The sequence below is a fragment of the Notamacropus eugenii genome, chromosome 7 (genome assembly GCF_028372415.1).
Source record: "Notamacropus eugenii isolate mMacEug1 chromosome 7, mMacEug1.pri_v2, whole genome shotgun sequence".
NCBI lineage: Eukaryota > Metazoa > Chordata > Mammalia > Diprotodontia > Macropodidae > Notamacropus > Notamacropus eugenii.
Window position 1 is genome coordinate 150116804 of NC_092878.1, and position 17363 is coordinate 150134166.

At 42.8% G+C, this 17363-nt stretch overlaps 1 protein-coding gene across 4 annotated transcripts in view; it reads right to left on the minus strand.

Annotated features, from left to right (window-relative positions):
* HNRNPD (heterogeneous nuclear ribonucleoprotein D) overlaps positions 1-14903 on the minus strand; it is a 17726-nt gene extending 2823 nt beyond the window's left edge. Inside the window, exons 1-7 of one of the 4 annotated variants that reach the window (XR_011970426.1) lie at positions 14495-14903; positions 13196-13252; positions 2774-2942; positions 1814-1975; positions 659-790; positions 138-237; positions 1-27 (exon numbers count right to left, since the gene is read on the minus strand). The exon at positions 1-27 is cut by the window's left edge and continues 120 nt beyond it. Coding sequence is in view for 2 of the 4 variants with exons in the window: in XM_072623948.1 (XP_072480049.1) it covers positions 1-27; positions 138-237; positions 659-790; positions 1814-1975; positions 2774-2942; positions 13196-13252; positions 14495-14784 (937 nt within the window). In the remaining 2 variants the exon portion in view is untranslated. The remainder of the gene's footprint in view (positions 28-137; positions 238-658; positions 791-1813; positions 1976-2773; positions 2943-13195; positions 13253-14494) is intronic. The other 3 variants (XM_072623948.1, XR_011970427.1, XM_072623949.1) reach the window with 3 other exon arrangements.
* Between the last annotated feature and the right edge of the window lie 2460 nt (positions 14904-17363).

Genomic DNA, 17363 nt, shown 5'->3' on the forward strand with positions numbered 1-17363 from the left:
ATCCCTGGTTCCAGTTTTGACTGGGGCCTGCAGCACATTAATAGGTTCACTAATGTCAGAAGATCAGCAAAGATCTTTACTTCAGGATAATTCAATAGCAGTAAAGCTTAAGACAGTAAACTAAGGCACTAGCTTACCACCACCTCTTCCACGAGCTCGTCCTGCAAACCCTCCTCTGGAGCCCCACTGCTGCTGCTGCTGGTACTGCTCCTTGGACATGGCTACTTTGATTTCACACTACGAGAGAGAGTCATTATTAAACTGGTTCAGGAAAGCAGCTTCAAGTGCCTTAACTATTCAAAATTGGCCCCAATGTTAAAGGGGGGATCCCAGGGCTACCTACAATGTTTTCCTCAGAATAAAAGCTTGAAGCATCTGCAACTTGTGAGCTGGTGTTCTTGGTCTGACAATACATTCAGCAAGAATGCACAGACGCACTAACCATCCATTTCCCAAGTGACCTCTTTCGTAAGATGATCCTAGAACTTTACTCTAGGTCTAGAACTTCTCATCTAAAGAGCAGTGGCTGCCTCACCTCTTCCCCTACCAAAAAGAATCACATTGGTTTGACTTTTCTCCTCCAATAATGGCCACTTACAATCTATGCTGGAACCAAGTTCACTTTAACTCCTTTCATCATGCTCATGTTTTAACTTACTTTACTAAGACCAACGTTGTGATATTTCTTTTCCATTATTTTCTTCACTGGCTCTTCTTCCTTAAAAGTAATAAAGCAGAATCCGCGCCTCTTATTGGTCTTGTTGTCCATGGGGAGCTCGATAGATTCCACCTGATATCAAGAAAGTAGTTTCAGTATTCCTATGTAAGTCTCAAAAATAGAAGCTAACTTAAAATATATTGTTCCTTCTGCCCTTTTGCCCAGTTTCTAATTGCTTTGAGAGTCTTGAGGGATTCTTCAGAAGTATTTATGTTCATTCTAAAAAAGGCTCCCCTCCATGTTTACTAGAGCCCTCCTAATATTTGTTCACACAAACAGGTACTAACAGAAACACCCCCTAAAAGACACTAGAGCCTTCAGGATGCAGCCAGAGCCCTCAAAAGGCTTAGGTACAAATCATGTCCTACACTAGCTCTATGACCCCAAGCAAGTCATTTAGGATCCATGTGCCTCAGGCAACAAGCCAGGCCTTAAGTGAGGCAGGAGACCCTACTAAGAGAGAGCAAGTTCCCAAGACCAAGCTCCTCAATCCTTCTATATTAGCATATGGGCCAAGTCCTACTTATGCCACAAAAGCATTGAACAAAGAGTCATGTGCCAGGCACTGTGCTAAGAGGACAACCTACAAAAAAGGTCACGAATGGTCCTGGCTCTCAAGCTCACGATCAAAAAGGGGAGACAAGTCTTAAATATTGTGCTATCTGTTCTTAGAGCATTTGCATTTAGTCTTTCCTTTCTTTTCATGGGAGAGAGTGAAGATAGAAACTGTGTGCCCTATTCAAATGTCCTCTGCTTAAAAAATGAGATGTCAAACCAGATTAAACTGTAATTGGGAAATATTTTGGCACAATAAAAATAGAACACAACACAGATAATGTTAACATGTTTTTTTCCCCAAATCAGTATATGCAGGATCAGTTGCTCTTTGAGTGGACACCAGGGGGCTAAGGGACAAAGGCTAGCAGATTGCATGTTTTCTATCACATCTTTATCCCCAATATGTTGTGTTCAGTCCTCACTTTTAAGTCTGATTATTCTATTTAGTCCACATGTGACAATTCATACTAATACATTCACACATGTGAAGGAAAGACACTAACTTAATTGAAAATAGGGGTACCATATGTCACATACCTCACCAAAACCACCAAAGTACTCCCTTATTTTCTCTTCAGGTGTATCTGGAGAAAGGCCACCAACAAAAATTTTTTTAACAGGTTCTTTTGTTTTCATAGCTTTGGCCCTTTTAGGATCAATCACTTTGCCATTCAATTTGTGTTCTTTCTGGTCCATGACCTAAAGAAATTGGAAGCTTTGTTTTAAAAATGTAAATCTTTTTTCTAAGTTTTCAGAAGTATTAACTAAAATAGTAAAAGTGAAAAAATATTTAAGCATGACTTAATTGAAGCACTGGCTGAATCAAGGCATGGTATATTGATTCAAGATAAAAACTGCACTAACATATGTGGTGGTGGGGTAACATGGATGAACATCCATCCATTCAATTCCTTGCTTTTGTTTTATTGTCACTTCACATTTGAATTTTTTTGAGGTTGAGTCACCTCAAAGCCATCAGTTCCCCTTTAACAATGTCCTACTTTTTAGATGTCCCACGTGGAATGTAGGGTTCTCAATCCCCTGAACAGACTAAAAAATGCTGAGACTCAATTTAGGTGTCAGCAACTGCTTAGGTGTCAACGACTGTTAAGGCAAAGACGATGGGGAAGATTTAACAGAAGAGCCATCACTACTGGCTGGCAGCAATCTGTCTGTGTGTTTGCCATTTCACCTTCGTCCGTGACCAAAAGAGGAGGAATTAAGTAAAAGGCCCATCTCCCCAAATTGTAAAATGAGCACCAATATTGTCAACATGCCCTTTTCATGTCCTTTTGTGTATATGTGTGTGTGTGCGTGTGTGTGCGCGCACGCATGCTTATCCATCCAGTGGGCACAACCAAGGTATCCAAGTATTTTTAGTGTTTTGTAAATGCCCTGAGACGAAAATCAAATAGGGGAACATCCAATATATCCTGGTCCATGTTTAATACTGTCAATTCAAACATTACTAATTGATCAGAGCATGTAACACACTACCTTATCTACACTCTCCGATTCTTTAAATAGTACAAAGCCAAAACCCCTTGATCGCCCTGTGATTGGATCTAACTTCAGAGTGCAGTCTACAACTTCACCAAATTTGGAAAAGTAGTCCTTCAGATCTTTCTTTGTAGTGTCCCAGCTAAGGCCTCCTATAAACATTTTCCTGTGAAGACAAAAAGCAGTATTAAAATGCTAAGAAAAACTTGCCTTAAATATCGTCCATATCATTAAGTTATTTTTCCCAAACTGCAGGAAAATTGGTTGGGAAGTATTAAGACACCATTCTGCCTCATTTAAAGGACCTTCCTACCTCTACAAGTTTATTTAATATTACTTTCCCTGGACTGATTGCTGGACACCTGAGCAAACAATAAATTAAGAGCCCTTCAAATGTGCTATGGTACTTGATGATTCCTAAACTAGGATCTAAATATTCTTTGTGTGACAAGGGCAAAAGTTTCCAGTGGATTTAAATCGTAAGAGTTTGAGAACACTGAAAAATTTTCATGCACTTTCCCAAAGCTACCTTTCATTAACTATGTACAATATATAATAGTATACAAAGATACTCATCAACCAGCCAGCCCTTTCTTCCTATCTTGATGCTGCTTCCTTCTAGGTCTGATATGACTGTCCTTACCAAGAGCTTTTAGCTCAAAGAATTAACAAAGCAAAAAAAAAAAAAAAGAGGAAACTTTTTAATCCTTAATGAAGACACAGAACAACCCATTAAAAAATAAATGAAAAGTGTCTCATTAAAGATAATCCACTAATTTTAATAACATTAAAAGTGAAACCTCAGTTAACCAAGAGGGACATGAAGTTTTAACAAAATTTTTGCAAGGGTCAGAGTAAGAGACCATAAGATGTCATAAGGACCTGAGTGTTCACCAAAGGGGAGAGGAGAGCAGGAGCCATTTGGTTCCCATCTGAAATTATTTTTACAAAATTAAAAAGATGCTTAGAAGCATATAAACATGTTCTTCCTGGTGTTTTACAACATACACATACATATATGTGCATGTGTGTATCAAAATTAAAAAATGATGAGTGCTAGCATAATTTTTACATAAAGTCTATATAAAAATCCTAGGGTAGAGCTTGTGAAATACTTTTCCCCTCAAGAAAAAGCTAGAAACATGGGATGGACTTTACTAGCTCCATCTAGTGGACCTCTAAGTATCAACTATTCAAATGCCTGTTTCCTTCAGCTCTTTTAAGCAGTACATCCCATTCATCTTAACAGCCCCTCCTTCTATCATGCCAATTAGATGTAACAGCCCTTTGCTACCAAAAGAGAATTTTTATTTCCAGTAATAAAAAGATAACGTTTAATAAAACAAAAATCTGAGTTACTTTAAAAGGTCCACCAACCATTCCAAAACCACATTAGGTACTTAAATTTTTATGTCTGTGAGACTTCTGTATCATCCTCACCAACCCAATAAAACGAAACATTAGCAATTTAGTCTGTTTAAAGAATTAATTCTAGTCAAAGATTTCCATATCTGATTCCCAATTTGCACATTAACTGTATACTCTTAAGTATACATAATTGTATGTACTATAATAAACTATACATTATGACCAGCTAAAATTTAGTTGAATTGGTTCTTGGTCAAAAGTAGGTAATGGGAATACTACATATAAATTCCAAGTATCACATATATTTCCTTAAAACCAATTCCCTAGAAAAATATTTCACGTGTAGTCTATTTAACTCTGATAATATATTTGCTTTGTTAAATGTAATATGATCATTTTTAACCAGACTGTAGGCTATCTTGTTGACAAAGATCAGAGAGCATACATGATTATGTATAAAGAGAAAAATAAGACTACCATCTTATGCTCAAAAATCAATGCTGACTTAAATTCAGGTTTAAGATAGTTGTAATCGGCTCCAAGTTCAAATTTTGCTATTACAGGCTACTACTTTTAATGTATTTTGGCTGCAACTGCTTATCACAATGAATTCAGCAGAAATCATTAGGGGTAATCCACTTTTCAAAGTGGTTTAAGACAGAAAACAAAGTCAAACATTACTTTAAAAATAGACTGCTCCCTTTCAATGAAGTGAGGATAACAGGAAGCAAACGAAGCTATTAAGATGCTGGTCTATCAGAACTAAAACTGACCAGCTTACTTTGAAATAAGCATAAATTGGAAGTGCCCTTAATTTCAAGGGGAAGTACTACCTTCACTATTTGAAAGTAAGGTGTCAGTTCTACCAGCAACAATTTTACTAATTATGAAGCTATTTTTTTCATAGGAAAGGCATTTATCTAATTAAATATGGTCATTCAAGATTCACCTATTATCTAAGAACTTCACGTTAAATTCCTCAGAAGGATTCTTTTTCTTACTCCAAATATTACAGAATCTTTGATACAGTCTTCAAGAGTATGAGGGTCACTTAAAATATTCAATATATTAACTTTAAGGCTAAGGTGTGTTCATTTGGGTTGATTCCCATTCGTCCAGAATGGGTGGCACATTCCATTTAGACAGAATGGTAAACTTCAGGTATATACATATGTATACACATAGAGTTTTGTTTGTGCAAGTATGTATATACATAAAATGGATTTTCAAAAAGCTTAAATATATATTGAAGATCACAGGAAATGTGTCTTTCTGGGAAGCTTCTCATACCATTATGTTTAGAAAGCTTTCAAAAAACTATTGCATGTTCCCCTACCTTTTCAGAATATTAGATATAATGAAATGCCTTTTTGGTCAGCATGAACCATTCTCCCCTCAGAGCTTATTCAAAGGCCTTTTGATACTAAATGGCTCCAGACAATAGTTTCTCTCTTCTCCCAGGCAGTCTGCTGTCCTATCTCCTAGCTGTAACCCCACTCCTACTTTGCTCTGGGATAAGAATCCAGAATAACCAAGCCTGACAAAGCTGTATAATGAAGCGGGGAGGGAGGCTGAGGAGGAGGCTGTCCTATTAGCATAGACACTCTGTGGCATCTATTTTTGGCTACTTCAGTGTCTTATCTTGTCTCCCCTTCTTGTTCAGCTGGGCCTCAGCTACATTAGAGGTGCTATACTTAACCTGGGCTATACTCCTAAACACAATTCTTTTTTCCCCTATCAACTTAAGACATTTCAGGATGCTGCATGTCTCAGGGCCCTCATTGTTACTATCAATTATCACAGTACAACAAAGGGGCAGGTCAGATTCTGCTTGGATTCTGAAGTTTTTTAAAATGTAGGAGCATAACCATTTTTAAAATATTAATATTCTATCTCACCTGCTCTCTGTAAACTTCCAAGAATCATGATGCGGCACTATACAATCAATTACCAACATAAACACCATACAAAATAGAAGCACATCTTGCTTAAAAAAGCAGAGTATCTATGCTCCCTCTCTTTTCAAATCATCTTACACAAGTACCACTGTTGGAAAAGCCTATGTTCTCCGGAAAAGCCTATGTTCTCCTACCACTCGATGAGAGATAAGCTAATGCTTTATAAAAATTCATCTCAACTAAAACCTACAACTCACTCCACTTTAATTTGATAGTAATAAACAAAAAAAATGAGACTTCAACAATTTTCTGTTTTTTAAAACTTTCTCAGAATTCTAGAAACTTCAAATTAAGGATATTGTATCCAAAATACAATTAAACAATTCAGCACTGAAAAAAAGAATCAATGGATTGACCAAATAGGCCTAAAAGAGACTTCAGAGGTCACCTATACTGAACCTAGTTCAAAACTTTTTTTTTTTTTTTACAAAGGAGTAAACTGATTCCCCAGAAAGACAAATGGCTGGCTCAGCATCCCACAGTTAGAATGGCAGAGCCAGGATCTGAAATCTCCCATAGCACAAATGGAAGACAAGTTGGAATTATGTGTACCCCAATTCAAAGTGACAGTTACTCAATTTGAGTCTAAACCAGCACCAATACACAAATGACTACTATACCTCTACTAGTTTGGAATGGAAGAGGCCAACTATTTTTACACCCTCAAAAATTTCTATAAAAACCTAGGCTAACATTATTTCTACAATTCTAAATACTTTGATTTAAGAATTAGGAACAATTTTTTCCTAAAATTCTCTTAAAGAGAGGCATAAGGAAAGCCCAGATGAATCCAGACACTAAGCTCCTGAGGCTACGGCTATTGTTAAGAGAGCAACAGTAAATTTCAACATCCGTCTCAAATATAGAGTTGGGACTAGAATTGTGGTGTCTTGTAGAGGTGGATCTTTAGCAATATTATTCTTTGCCCCCATCACTGTTATCTGTTTGGATTACAGTTTTGAATTTTTGTGAAGTTCTAGCTTATTTTCTTCAACATTCTAACAAAAGAGACTTAGCAGCAAAAATATCTAGTAGAAAACACTTTCTGGTTAAGGATTCAGTAACTTTTGCTCTCTTCAACTGGACTTTTAATAATCTGTAGGTGGTTGGTAGGGGGTGCAGCAAAAAAGTTGGCATTAAGATATTTTATCTTAAAAGTCATTATTTTCCCCCAATTCTTTTCCAAAGAAGATTTCAAAAAAGATAACAGGTTTAACCATGATTTAATATAACACTTAACCGAACAATTACAAATTAGAGAATATCTTAAAAATAAAGTGTTTTAAGAACTGTTCACTATCCTGCAACTTTCAAACTTAAGCACTTAAATACAGACTAAGGGGAAGGTAGAGAGGCCATAAACTTCAACGGTATGCAAAACACTGCCATCAAATGTTAATGAGGTGACAGTGAACATTTTAGGTATAGCCAATCACTGTTATCCAAAGATCTATTATATTAAAAGGTCTTTCAAAGTAATTAGGTCATTTTACAAAGACCAGGCTATGCTGAAGGCCTCATGGTGGGTAAATCAAAGCTAGAAGCACATAAATACAGAAAAGCAGAGAGAAGGATACGAATTGGTGCGAAGTGAAGTGAGAAGAAAACAATATATAATGACACCACCACAAAGAATAAAAACCAAAACAAAGGCAATAGCGCTGCTGCATAATTACAATGACCCAACTTGATCTCCGAAGAGATGAAAAGCTGGTGTCCCTCTTTGCACAGCAAAGGTCGGGGGTCAGGGTTGTAGAAAGCTGCTCAGAAGCTCAGACTTTTTTTGCCACATTATTTAGCTATGAAGAACTTTCTTTTCTTCCCTTCTTTCCTACCTTATAAGGTATAGCTCTTGGAGAGTGTGAGGAAAGGATAAGTACGGAAAACACAGGTGATGTAAAAACAAAAATATCTACTTATTTTTTAAAAAATTAGAAGAACCTTTCAGTTCTCACCAATTACAATAAAATGGAAATTTAGTTATCAAAATAGTGGAATAATCTGTAATAACAACCACTTTGGAAACCAACTTCTTTCTATGAAATTGTAGATTATATAAAAATTAACCAGTTAACCATAACTGCAAGGCGGAAAAGTTACAGTTAAGCTTATAACTACCTCACAAAAATTCAGTCCTCTAACTCAGCTAACAGTAAAGATTGTAAATAGATTTACAGAAAGACATACTATAAAATTCATAAAATTTAAAAATCCCTTAGGTGTCAAGGGTTAAAAAGTGTAACCTCTTAATCAGATCCGCAACATTAAAATAGCAATTAATCAACAAGCATCTAATATTAAGCTTCAAACCCACAGACACAGGGGGATACAAGAACAAAGAATGAAATAATCCCTACTCACAATGAGTTTACATTCTAATGGTAGGGACGATACCTGTGCAAATATAACCAGCACAAATATAATGTGAATGAACACAAACATACACAAGATAGGTTATACAAAGTAGTGGGGGGTGAGGGGAGGAAGAGGAGAGAAGAGACAATGAAGGCCTAGGGTAGAACACAGAGACTGGGGAAGGCCTTCTTGGCACGGGGGATGGGAGATGAGCAGTTTAGCTGGAATGCTAGAAAAGCCAGCTTGAGGCCTGGTGGATTTAAAAGCTGAACACCAGTTTCTATTTTATATAAAGGCAATAGGGAAATACTAGAGCTAACTGAGTAGGGAAACCACTCATTCAAAAAGGCACTTAAGAAAAATTACCTTGGGGCCAAGTGTTTAATTCAGACTGGAAGTAGTAGACCAAATACCTCAGTAAAACTACTTTGAAACAAATTTAATAACCTAACCTTCTGCTTTTTAGGTTAAAAAACTTTCCAAAATAATGTCTTATTAAAAAAACAAAATTCCAGTTCTATTTCACATCATTAAATAGAATAAAACACATTTCAATGTGTTAAGGCTTAAACATGGCAGTAATAAGGAAAATCCAAATTTGTCTTTTAGAACCAATGTTTAAAAAAAACGATTTAGTGTTTGACTAGAGTAATAATTCTCATTATTTCATTATATTACCAGAAGAGGTTAGGAATTCCCTTTCAACTTTAATAGTGAACTCCCACTTCTTCAGAATGGTTAGAAGGGAAAAAAAAGGAAACAAACACAAGGATAAAGTTAACTAACCAAAGGTCACAGAGGAAGTTAGTGGGCAGGGCCAGGGTTTTACACTTGAATTTTCTGGTAAATAGATTCTGGGTATTAACGAATTATTCTGGTCAAGTAAGAATTAACAAGCACCAAAATATAAATTATAACAATTCACTATTTAAACTGTTCACTTTTAATGTTCAACACTAAAAGCTATATTGCGTAATTTATCCTTTCCTTTTAGACTCTGTACTGTAGCTCAGATCATGAAAGAAACTGTCTTTCTCACAAGATGGAGTAGAGAAACACACAACAGCCATTTAAGCCACAAGTTTCGTACTAGCAAGGACCAAGAGATCATCCAATTCTATCTACAACCACTTTACAGATCAAGAAACTGAGGCCCAGAGGGGTTAAGCAACACACCCCATCTCACACAGACTTAAATGGCAAGAGACAGGAAGTTTCTACTGAAGTGGCAATGCCTCGACCAGAGCTCCCTAGATACTAGGGATCAGTATCCAAGAGGACCAGGAAGAGATGCTCCAGGCCACACAGAAGTCATGACAAAGAAAACTTGGGCTTTCACAAGTTCCACTTACATTGTATGATCACATTTTGCAAAACTCACAAAAATGTGTCTGAAGTAATAAAATCATTTCTATTATTCCTAGAAGAAAATTAGCTTACCAAAGGCCAGGTTTTCATTCCCTGTACCCCAAGGCATGATATAGTACCTTGCACCTATTATCCATTTAATGAATGCTTCTCGTTATTCATGTCTAAGTGTTGTGTGGATGATTAAGTGAAGAGTGCAAATAATTTTTTTTATTGGCTAGAGATTTCAAGAAACCATGGCAGAGTTGTTTAACCAGTTTTCTTCAACTCCAAAGCCAGCCTTGCAGATCGGTTAGTGCCTAGGCTGTCGAAAAAGCAGTTCCTCCCACTGGGAAAACTGTTACACAACTTGAGGAATTGCAAGTTTGTGGACTAGTTAGTTTATACTTCTCAAAAATAAAATGCTTAATAACTAATAGTTTGGATAACCTTTCTTCCACCTCACCTCTCTATTTTTTTAAATTTTTAAACTTTGTGTTACCAACTCAAAAAAGGATCTTTCAGAATAGATGAGACAACTGAAGGCACTGCTGTCTTTTCTATCACTTTCACACCCCAAAATTAAGAGTTATCCATAGAGCAGAACCAAAGAATTAGGTTGACATCACAAAGAATCCTGCCACAGATTCTATGAGGTAGATGAGATTACTATACCCATTAAATTCAGTTAACATATAATAACCTAGGGAACCAGAATCAGTTAACATATAATAACCTAGGGAACCAGAAGGTTTAGGTCAATTTTCTCTATTTTACTTAGTCCTATTAGTAATTATACAAGCAGGTATTCCTAACCAAATTGGATTTCTTTCATATAACAACCTATAAACAAAACTGAAATTACCGTGCTACGTCTAAATATTTCCAAAGCACATTTGGGGTCTAATGTTTTTTTCAAAAGAATAAAGAAACCCTAAAGCACAAGTCTTCTACCTAAACTTTTTTCCCCAAGGGGGTGGGGGATAGTGGGGTGAATCCCATCTGACCTAGATAAGGGTTCGGAAGCCAAGGGAGGCTGAAAGGAGGAATGAGGGAGAAGTTTTGTTTCCTGTCAAACACACAAAGGAATCATCCACCTTGGTGCTTCCTGTTCTAAAAGATTGGTCCAGTTGAGTCTGTCTCTAAAGCAACTCAGTAAACAGCCATTCATAGCCCAGATAAGGACATTTTGGCTGCTGGATCTCAGACCCACAGAACTTCCTGGGAAGTAGAAGGTAATTGTAGAATTGATTCTGCTAGCTTATTGGTCTGGCCCATCATCACCCCCTCAAATCAGGAAGAATCTTGAGGGCATGAAAAGCATCCAAGCAAAGTGACTGACTCTCAGGAATTGTCCTCCTTAGAAGCACAGCTCAGTGTTAGGAGAACAGCACATGGAGGTTTAAGGGTCACCTCCGGCAACGTTTTACTGGAAATCCTGTAAGTCAAGTTATATGGGGAGGGCAAGGAGCGAAGAGGTGGGTGGGACACAACCATTCTTAATAACCTAAAGCCCAACAATCTGTGAGAATACCACAGGCTCATTTTCCACGTACCTTTTTAGGATTAAAAAAAGTGCCAGTCTACCACTTTTGCAGAACTTCAAACCACTAAAGGAAACTCACTAAGATACATAAAAAGTGTTAGCATTTGGCATTAGCTTATTTTACAACACAGCCTGTGGGGCTTGATCTTTATTTAAGCAATCCCTCTCTAGCCAAAAGAACACTTACTGAGAAGAGCAAAGGGCTGCCATGGGGGAGGAGGAGCAGGAGGCCCAGGACACTGGGCACTTTCCCCCACACACTATAGGGGAGGAAATCCACTGGGCCTCCTCCAGTCACACAGCTATTATGTATCCAAGGCAGGATTTAAACCTACTCCTGACTCTTAAGTTCAGCACTTTCTCCTTTCCTTCACCCTGGTTACTGCCTTTGAACTATCACAGCCTAAAAATGAACTCTTCAGAACAAAAACAAGACTTGAGTCCATGTGAATTATCCATTACAAGACTAATTAAAAGGGCTATGACCCCTTTCTGTGGCTACTTCCACAGAACAGTACTTGGGGAGGCCTGACTCCACCATGCTGTTTAATCACCTTTTTTTAAAAATCATACTAAAGTACTCCTCAGAGCCAGCTGGAGCTCCAGCAGTTTTATGGGCCATCATGGAGACAGTAAAATCCACCTAGAATATCTCCCCGTTCCCCAATTCTATTACAGTTCTGGTCACCTTCCATTGGGCATCGGTCCTTAAACTACACACACCCCCCCCCCCACCCACCCCCACCCGGGGCTGAAGCCTGATCCACATAATTCTGCTATTTCTGATTTAAAAGACCTGGAGCTTTTTTAGTGGGTGGTGAAGGACAATGGTTACATTATCAACTTGTAACAAAGAAATCAAATCAATTTAAAATTCCTGGGAAAGGCATGCAAATATATACACTTGCACAAAGGATGTGCATGTCATACTTAAACATACCAACTGCTTCCCAAACTATTTTAATACATCTGGCTGGATACCTCAGAAAAATCCTCAACACTCCTCTCTTAAAAGGAGAAAGAAAACGTTATTCTGAAAACAACAAAATGCAACCCAACCTTCCAAAGAGAAGACATCCAGATGTGAAGAGATATCAACTAGTTAGGGTCAAACATTCCTACCTACCCAGGACCCCAAAGTATCTAAGATAACTCCTTCTACAGCCCATGAATGTAAAATGCCTTTTTGTAACTTTAAGTAGGCATTTAACGTGTACTGAAAATTAAGAGAAAAAGTAAAAAGCCAGAAGGTATTTCATATCCAGCTTTTGTAAACTATGTTAAGGAACTTAAATATATATAGGAAGTGTGTAATAAGTCTGATTTGAATACAATACAGAACAATTAAAAATTTACTTTTACTTCTGTCACTTCCAGAACTTTTTATTCTAACATGCATTATATTTTTAAACATAATCTCTACAATCAATAAACCTCCCCTTCAGCATTTAACATAGAATTTCCACAAACACTATCAACTTCATTTGTTTTCCATCCTCCTAGCAAACTATGTAAAATCAACTCTCATCATAGTATTCATTGTTATTTCTTCCCTATAGCGAATTTTAAAAGTAGTCCCACTAGGGATACTTAGCGTACTCTTGGCCAACTGCAGGTCCATGCATTAGCACACGGACCAAGAACTACCTCGTGGCCTCAGTGTTTGCCCGTGGATTACAAACCATCAGGTTTGGTCTACCCCAGGTAAGTAACATCCTGTTACCTTAAACGATTACGATTTCCTGGGGAAAATCAATGGGCAACAAATACACTTCTACACGGCCTCTGCATGTTACATGGCTACTGAAACCTTTAAAATACAGAAATAAAACGTAAAAGTTTTACCATTCTTCCCGCTGTGCCGTCGCTGCTTCAGAGTGCCGTGGGGAGGAGTTTGAATGGCTAGGGAATTAACAACCGGTACAGCAACCAATCAAAATTCTAGTTTTAGTTTTCAACATTGTTAGGGTTAAAAATGTTTAATTCATTTACACTTCAGTTCAACGAGCAGTAGATTACTACAAAGGCAGCTCTTTGTGCAAACTCAGGCTGGGAGAAAGCCTGCCCGGACAAATTAACGGCCAGCCCGCCCCCAGCAGCAATAGGAATGCGTTAGTCGTTTTAGTGCCTTTCCCAAAATCAGAGAAAACGAAAACCAAAATGGTAAAAGGCTTAAGTTTCCGAGGGTTTAATTCTTTCTTACTTTAAAAGCACATCATCCGAGATTAGTTTTTAATGGCTGATTGCCCCCACCCCCTTCCCCAAACGGCAGGGTCGGCACAGCCAACGTGACCGGAGCCCGCCCGGGCCGGGGTTAAAAATGTCCGATTTCCAAACAGTCCCCCCCCCCCCCCCGTGTGCGGTGCCCCCTCCCCCCAAAGGGAGCCCTGGCTTCTCCTACTGGCTTAAAGCGCCATTTCCTCGATCTTAGTACCCCCACGGGCACCTTGCCCCCCCACCCCGTGACAAACAGGGGAGCGGGAGCTGTTTCCCAAGGTCACCGGTCCGTACCCGGAGGGGCCCCCCCCGACTAAGGACCCCCCTTCTTCCCCCGGGGCCGCATCTCGTCTACACCGCTCCCAGTAGTTGGGGCTGTCGGGGAAGCAGCTTTAACCAGAAGCTCGCAGAAGCGGCCGCGTGGGGCTCAGACCGAGTGGAAAGGCGGGGGGCGGGGGGGACAGGCCCCCGATCGGCGCCCGGGCTCCGGCCCCCCGGGGGGAGGGGTCTCCCGCGCGGGGGGGTCTCCCGCGCGGGGCAAACTTGGTGCGCGGGACAAAAAGGCGGCGGCGGCGCCCATGTGGCCGCCCGGAGGCCTCGTCCGGGCGCGCGGGAGGCCGCGGCCTAGCGGACCGGCCCGGGCGCCGCCCGCCAAACTTTCAAAAGAGGCCCCGGCGGGGCCTGCGGGGCCGGGCCGGGGGCGCGGCCGGGCCATGTGCTCGAGAGCCGCGCCCCCACCTAGCTCCGCGGCCCCCCCGGGGCTTTTAAAAAGGGGGATCCCAGGGATTAAAGGGGGAGGGGCCGCGCCGGGGACCGGAGGCAAAAATAGCGGGAAAAGAAAAAAGCCCCGGGCGGGAAAACGGCCCGGGCCGGGGCAAGGGGGCAGCGGGGGGCGGGGGGGTTCGGGCCCGGCCGCCCCGTACTCACCCTTCGTCCTCCTCGTTCTTACTGGCGTCGATCTTGGCCCCCTCCGACTCGGCGCCGGGCCCCTCGGTGCCTTCGGCGCCGCTCCCGGCCCCGGCCCCGGCTCCGGCCCCGGCCCCGGCGCCCGCCGCCGGCGCTGCCGCCGGGGCCGCGGGCGCCGCCGTCGCCGCCGCCGCCACCGCGGCCGCCGCCATGGCTCCCTCCTGCTCCGCCGCCGCCGCCGCCGCGCCGCCGCCCGCCTCCGGGGCCGCCGCCGCCGCCGCCCCGTCCCCGCCGAAATGCTCCTCCGACATGCTGCCGCCGCCGCCGCCCCCGAGACTACGCCCGCCGCAGCCGCCTCCGCCGCCGCCGCCGCGAACCGAAACTAGCAGCAAAGTAATCCCAGCCGCCGCCGCGCCGCCGCCGCCGCGCGCTCGATTTAACGCGCGAGGCGCCCCCCCACACGCACACGCACAGGCACACACACGGACACGGACACACACGGGCGGGCGGGCGCGCGCGCGCGCGGCTTCTCGGGCCTCCCTCCCCCCCTCCCCGCTCCTCCCACTCTCGCACGGCGCGCACTCCCGCTAGCCCCGGTAGCGCTGGAAAGAAAATGCAGCAGCGGCGGCCGCTCTCGCCTCCTCCTGGCTTTAATGGCGCCGCCGCGAACCACCTAAAATGGCCGGCGGAAGAGCGGCACGTCCCGGTCACGTGACGCGGGCGCGCGCCCTTTCCGCCTCCTCCCGGGCCTCTCCGCGGCCCCGTCTCCTTAACTCTTTCGCCGGCGCGCGGCGGCCTCTCGCCCGCCCTCCCCCGCGCCCTCTCCCTTTCTCTCTTCCCTCCCTCGCTGGCTCTCGCAGGCTCTCCCTCTCTCGGCCCCTCCTCCATTCTTTTCTCCCCCCCTCCCCCTCGCGCGCGCTCCGCCTCTAAGAGGAAGAGGAAGTGGCGTGGGGCCGGGCCTCGGGCGGGAGCCACCGAGAACAAGGCGGGCGGCCGGGCGCAGGATAGAGAGGCAGCGCCTCGCTTTCCCTCCCGCCCGCGGCCGGAGCCCCTGGGCTCGTGGAACTGAGCACCACTCGGATGCGCCGGGGCCCGTTGGGCCGGCGGGGCGCAGGCGCAGACGCGCGAGGGCGGGCCGGGCCCGGGGACGCCGAGGCTCCATCCGGGTCCCTGGCGCCACGCTCCGGGCGGCCGTGCGAAGCAGCGGCCCTTTTCGCTGCTCCCGCCGCCGGGTCCGCATTTATTAAGCGCTTCCTGTCTACCCCCAGTCCGAGAATACAAAGGTCCCTCGGAGGGGGCGGCCCTGGCTGCTGAGCTCTCGTTGGTGCAGAACCCGAACTTTGTAACACAAGCTTTCTAAAAACCCCACTTTGTGTTTTCCCTAATTGAGTTCCTCTGGGGGCGGGGCAGGAGCGTTCGAACTCTGGGGAGTGTTCCCCAAGGGGAGGCGGTTCTTGGGACGTTTCTCACCTTGAAAACTTCCCTTTTCGGCCGGAGGGGGCCCCGGTGCGACGGAGGGGCAGCTCCCCCCCGGGAGTTTGCACGCGGATTCCTTCTGCAAAGTGAAGGGTTACACGTCCTAAGAAGGCTTAGAAGCCCCGATCCCTTGAACCCCGGCACGTTGTGTACGAATTCAGACGGGCATGTGGAGGCTCAGACGCGTTCGGTGACTTCACTCAGGATTGCAGAACCAGTGCAAACTGAATATCGAGTCTTTTCCTGACTCTAACTCTGCCACTACACCAGACGCCTCTCCAACCTGGCTTTCAGTGAGGGACGAAACCTGAAACGTTTGTAGATGCATTTATATAAAAGGGGTGCAGATCAGTCACTGACGGATGGGTTATGGCACCAGTTTGACCACAGATCCACTAGAGTGTAGTGGTAGTCAGCGGGTGTGCACAGAACTGACACGGTCCTTCTGCAAGTCAGAGCTTCATGGGATTCCTATATGGTTTTCCCAGGGTCAGTTGCGTTCAGCTTCAAGAAAACCCTAATTCAGGTCTCCTGGCGTGGAGGTGAACCTGAACTCAAAGGAGAGTACAAATTGTATAAATTGGAAAAGGCTGCGCAGTGTTCAACCACATGACAGTCACTGGAGAAATAAACCATGATTGTCTCTAAGAGGACTTAATGAGGTCTTCACTTACTTGAAACAATGTATCCTCATGCTGTCTTCCAGAGTCCTCAGAATCCAGTAGCAAGACCTTGGCGGTGTCCGTGTCTGACCGAGCTCTAAATTCTCCGCGATTCCTGCTTTAGCCTCCTTCCTAGCTGCTGGAACAATAATCCTTACAGATCTTTTTAATTTTTCTTCTATTTGTGGTCGTCTCCCAGCTTTCATCCTTCAGTGGATATCCGTAGGATAATTTCGCTTAGTTGGATATCTTGCCTCACTTTCTTTAGACATGTTTTATCCTCTACTACTCTCTGCTTTGTGTGATGAGGCTGCTTATAATAATCCATTATCCTTTGTAATATTTTACAAGTAAATTCACATTCTAATCCAGTGTTGCCTTCTTTATATGGCAAGTAAGTCAAAGGTTTCCTGACTGCTGGTTCCATCTCCTTATTGCAATTCACTTACATTGTTTTAACTTTCGGATGAATGACTACAATTCATGTCAATATCATTTCTGTTTCTTTCCCATTTTTTATTTTCAGTGGCTGCCTTAAATAATTCAGGATTAAATGTTAATTGCATTCTTTTTAGTTACTATTCTTGTTTGTTATAAATTGTGATCTTAATTCTGATGTATCAATGGTCTAACTGCACAGAGAGCTGATTCAGGAATAACTCCATGTCCCTCCTTAATAAGTCCCTGTATGTTAAAAAGGTTTTAGGAGCAGCTAGGTGGTGCAGTGGATAGAGCACCAGTGCAGGAGTCAG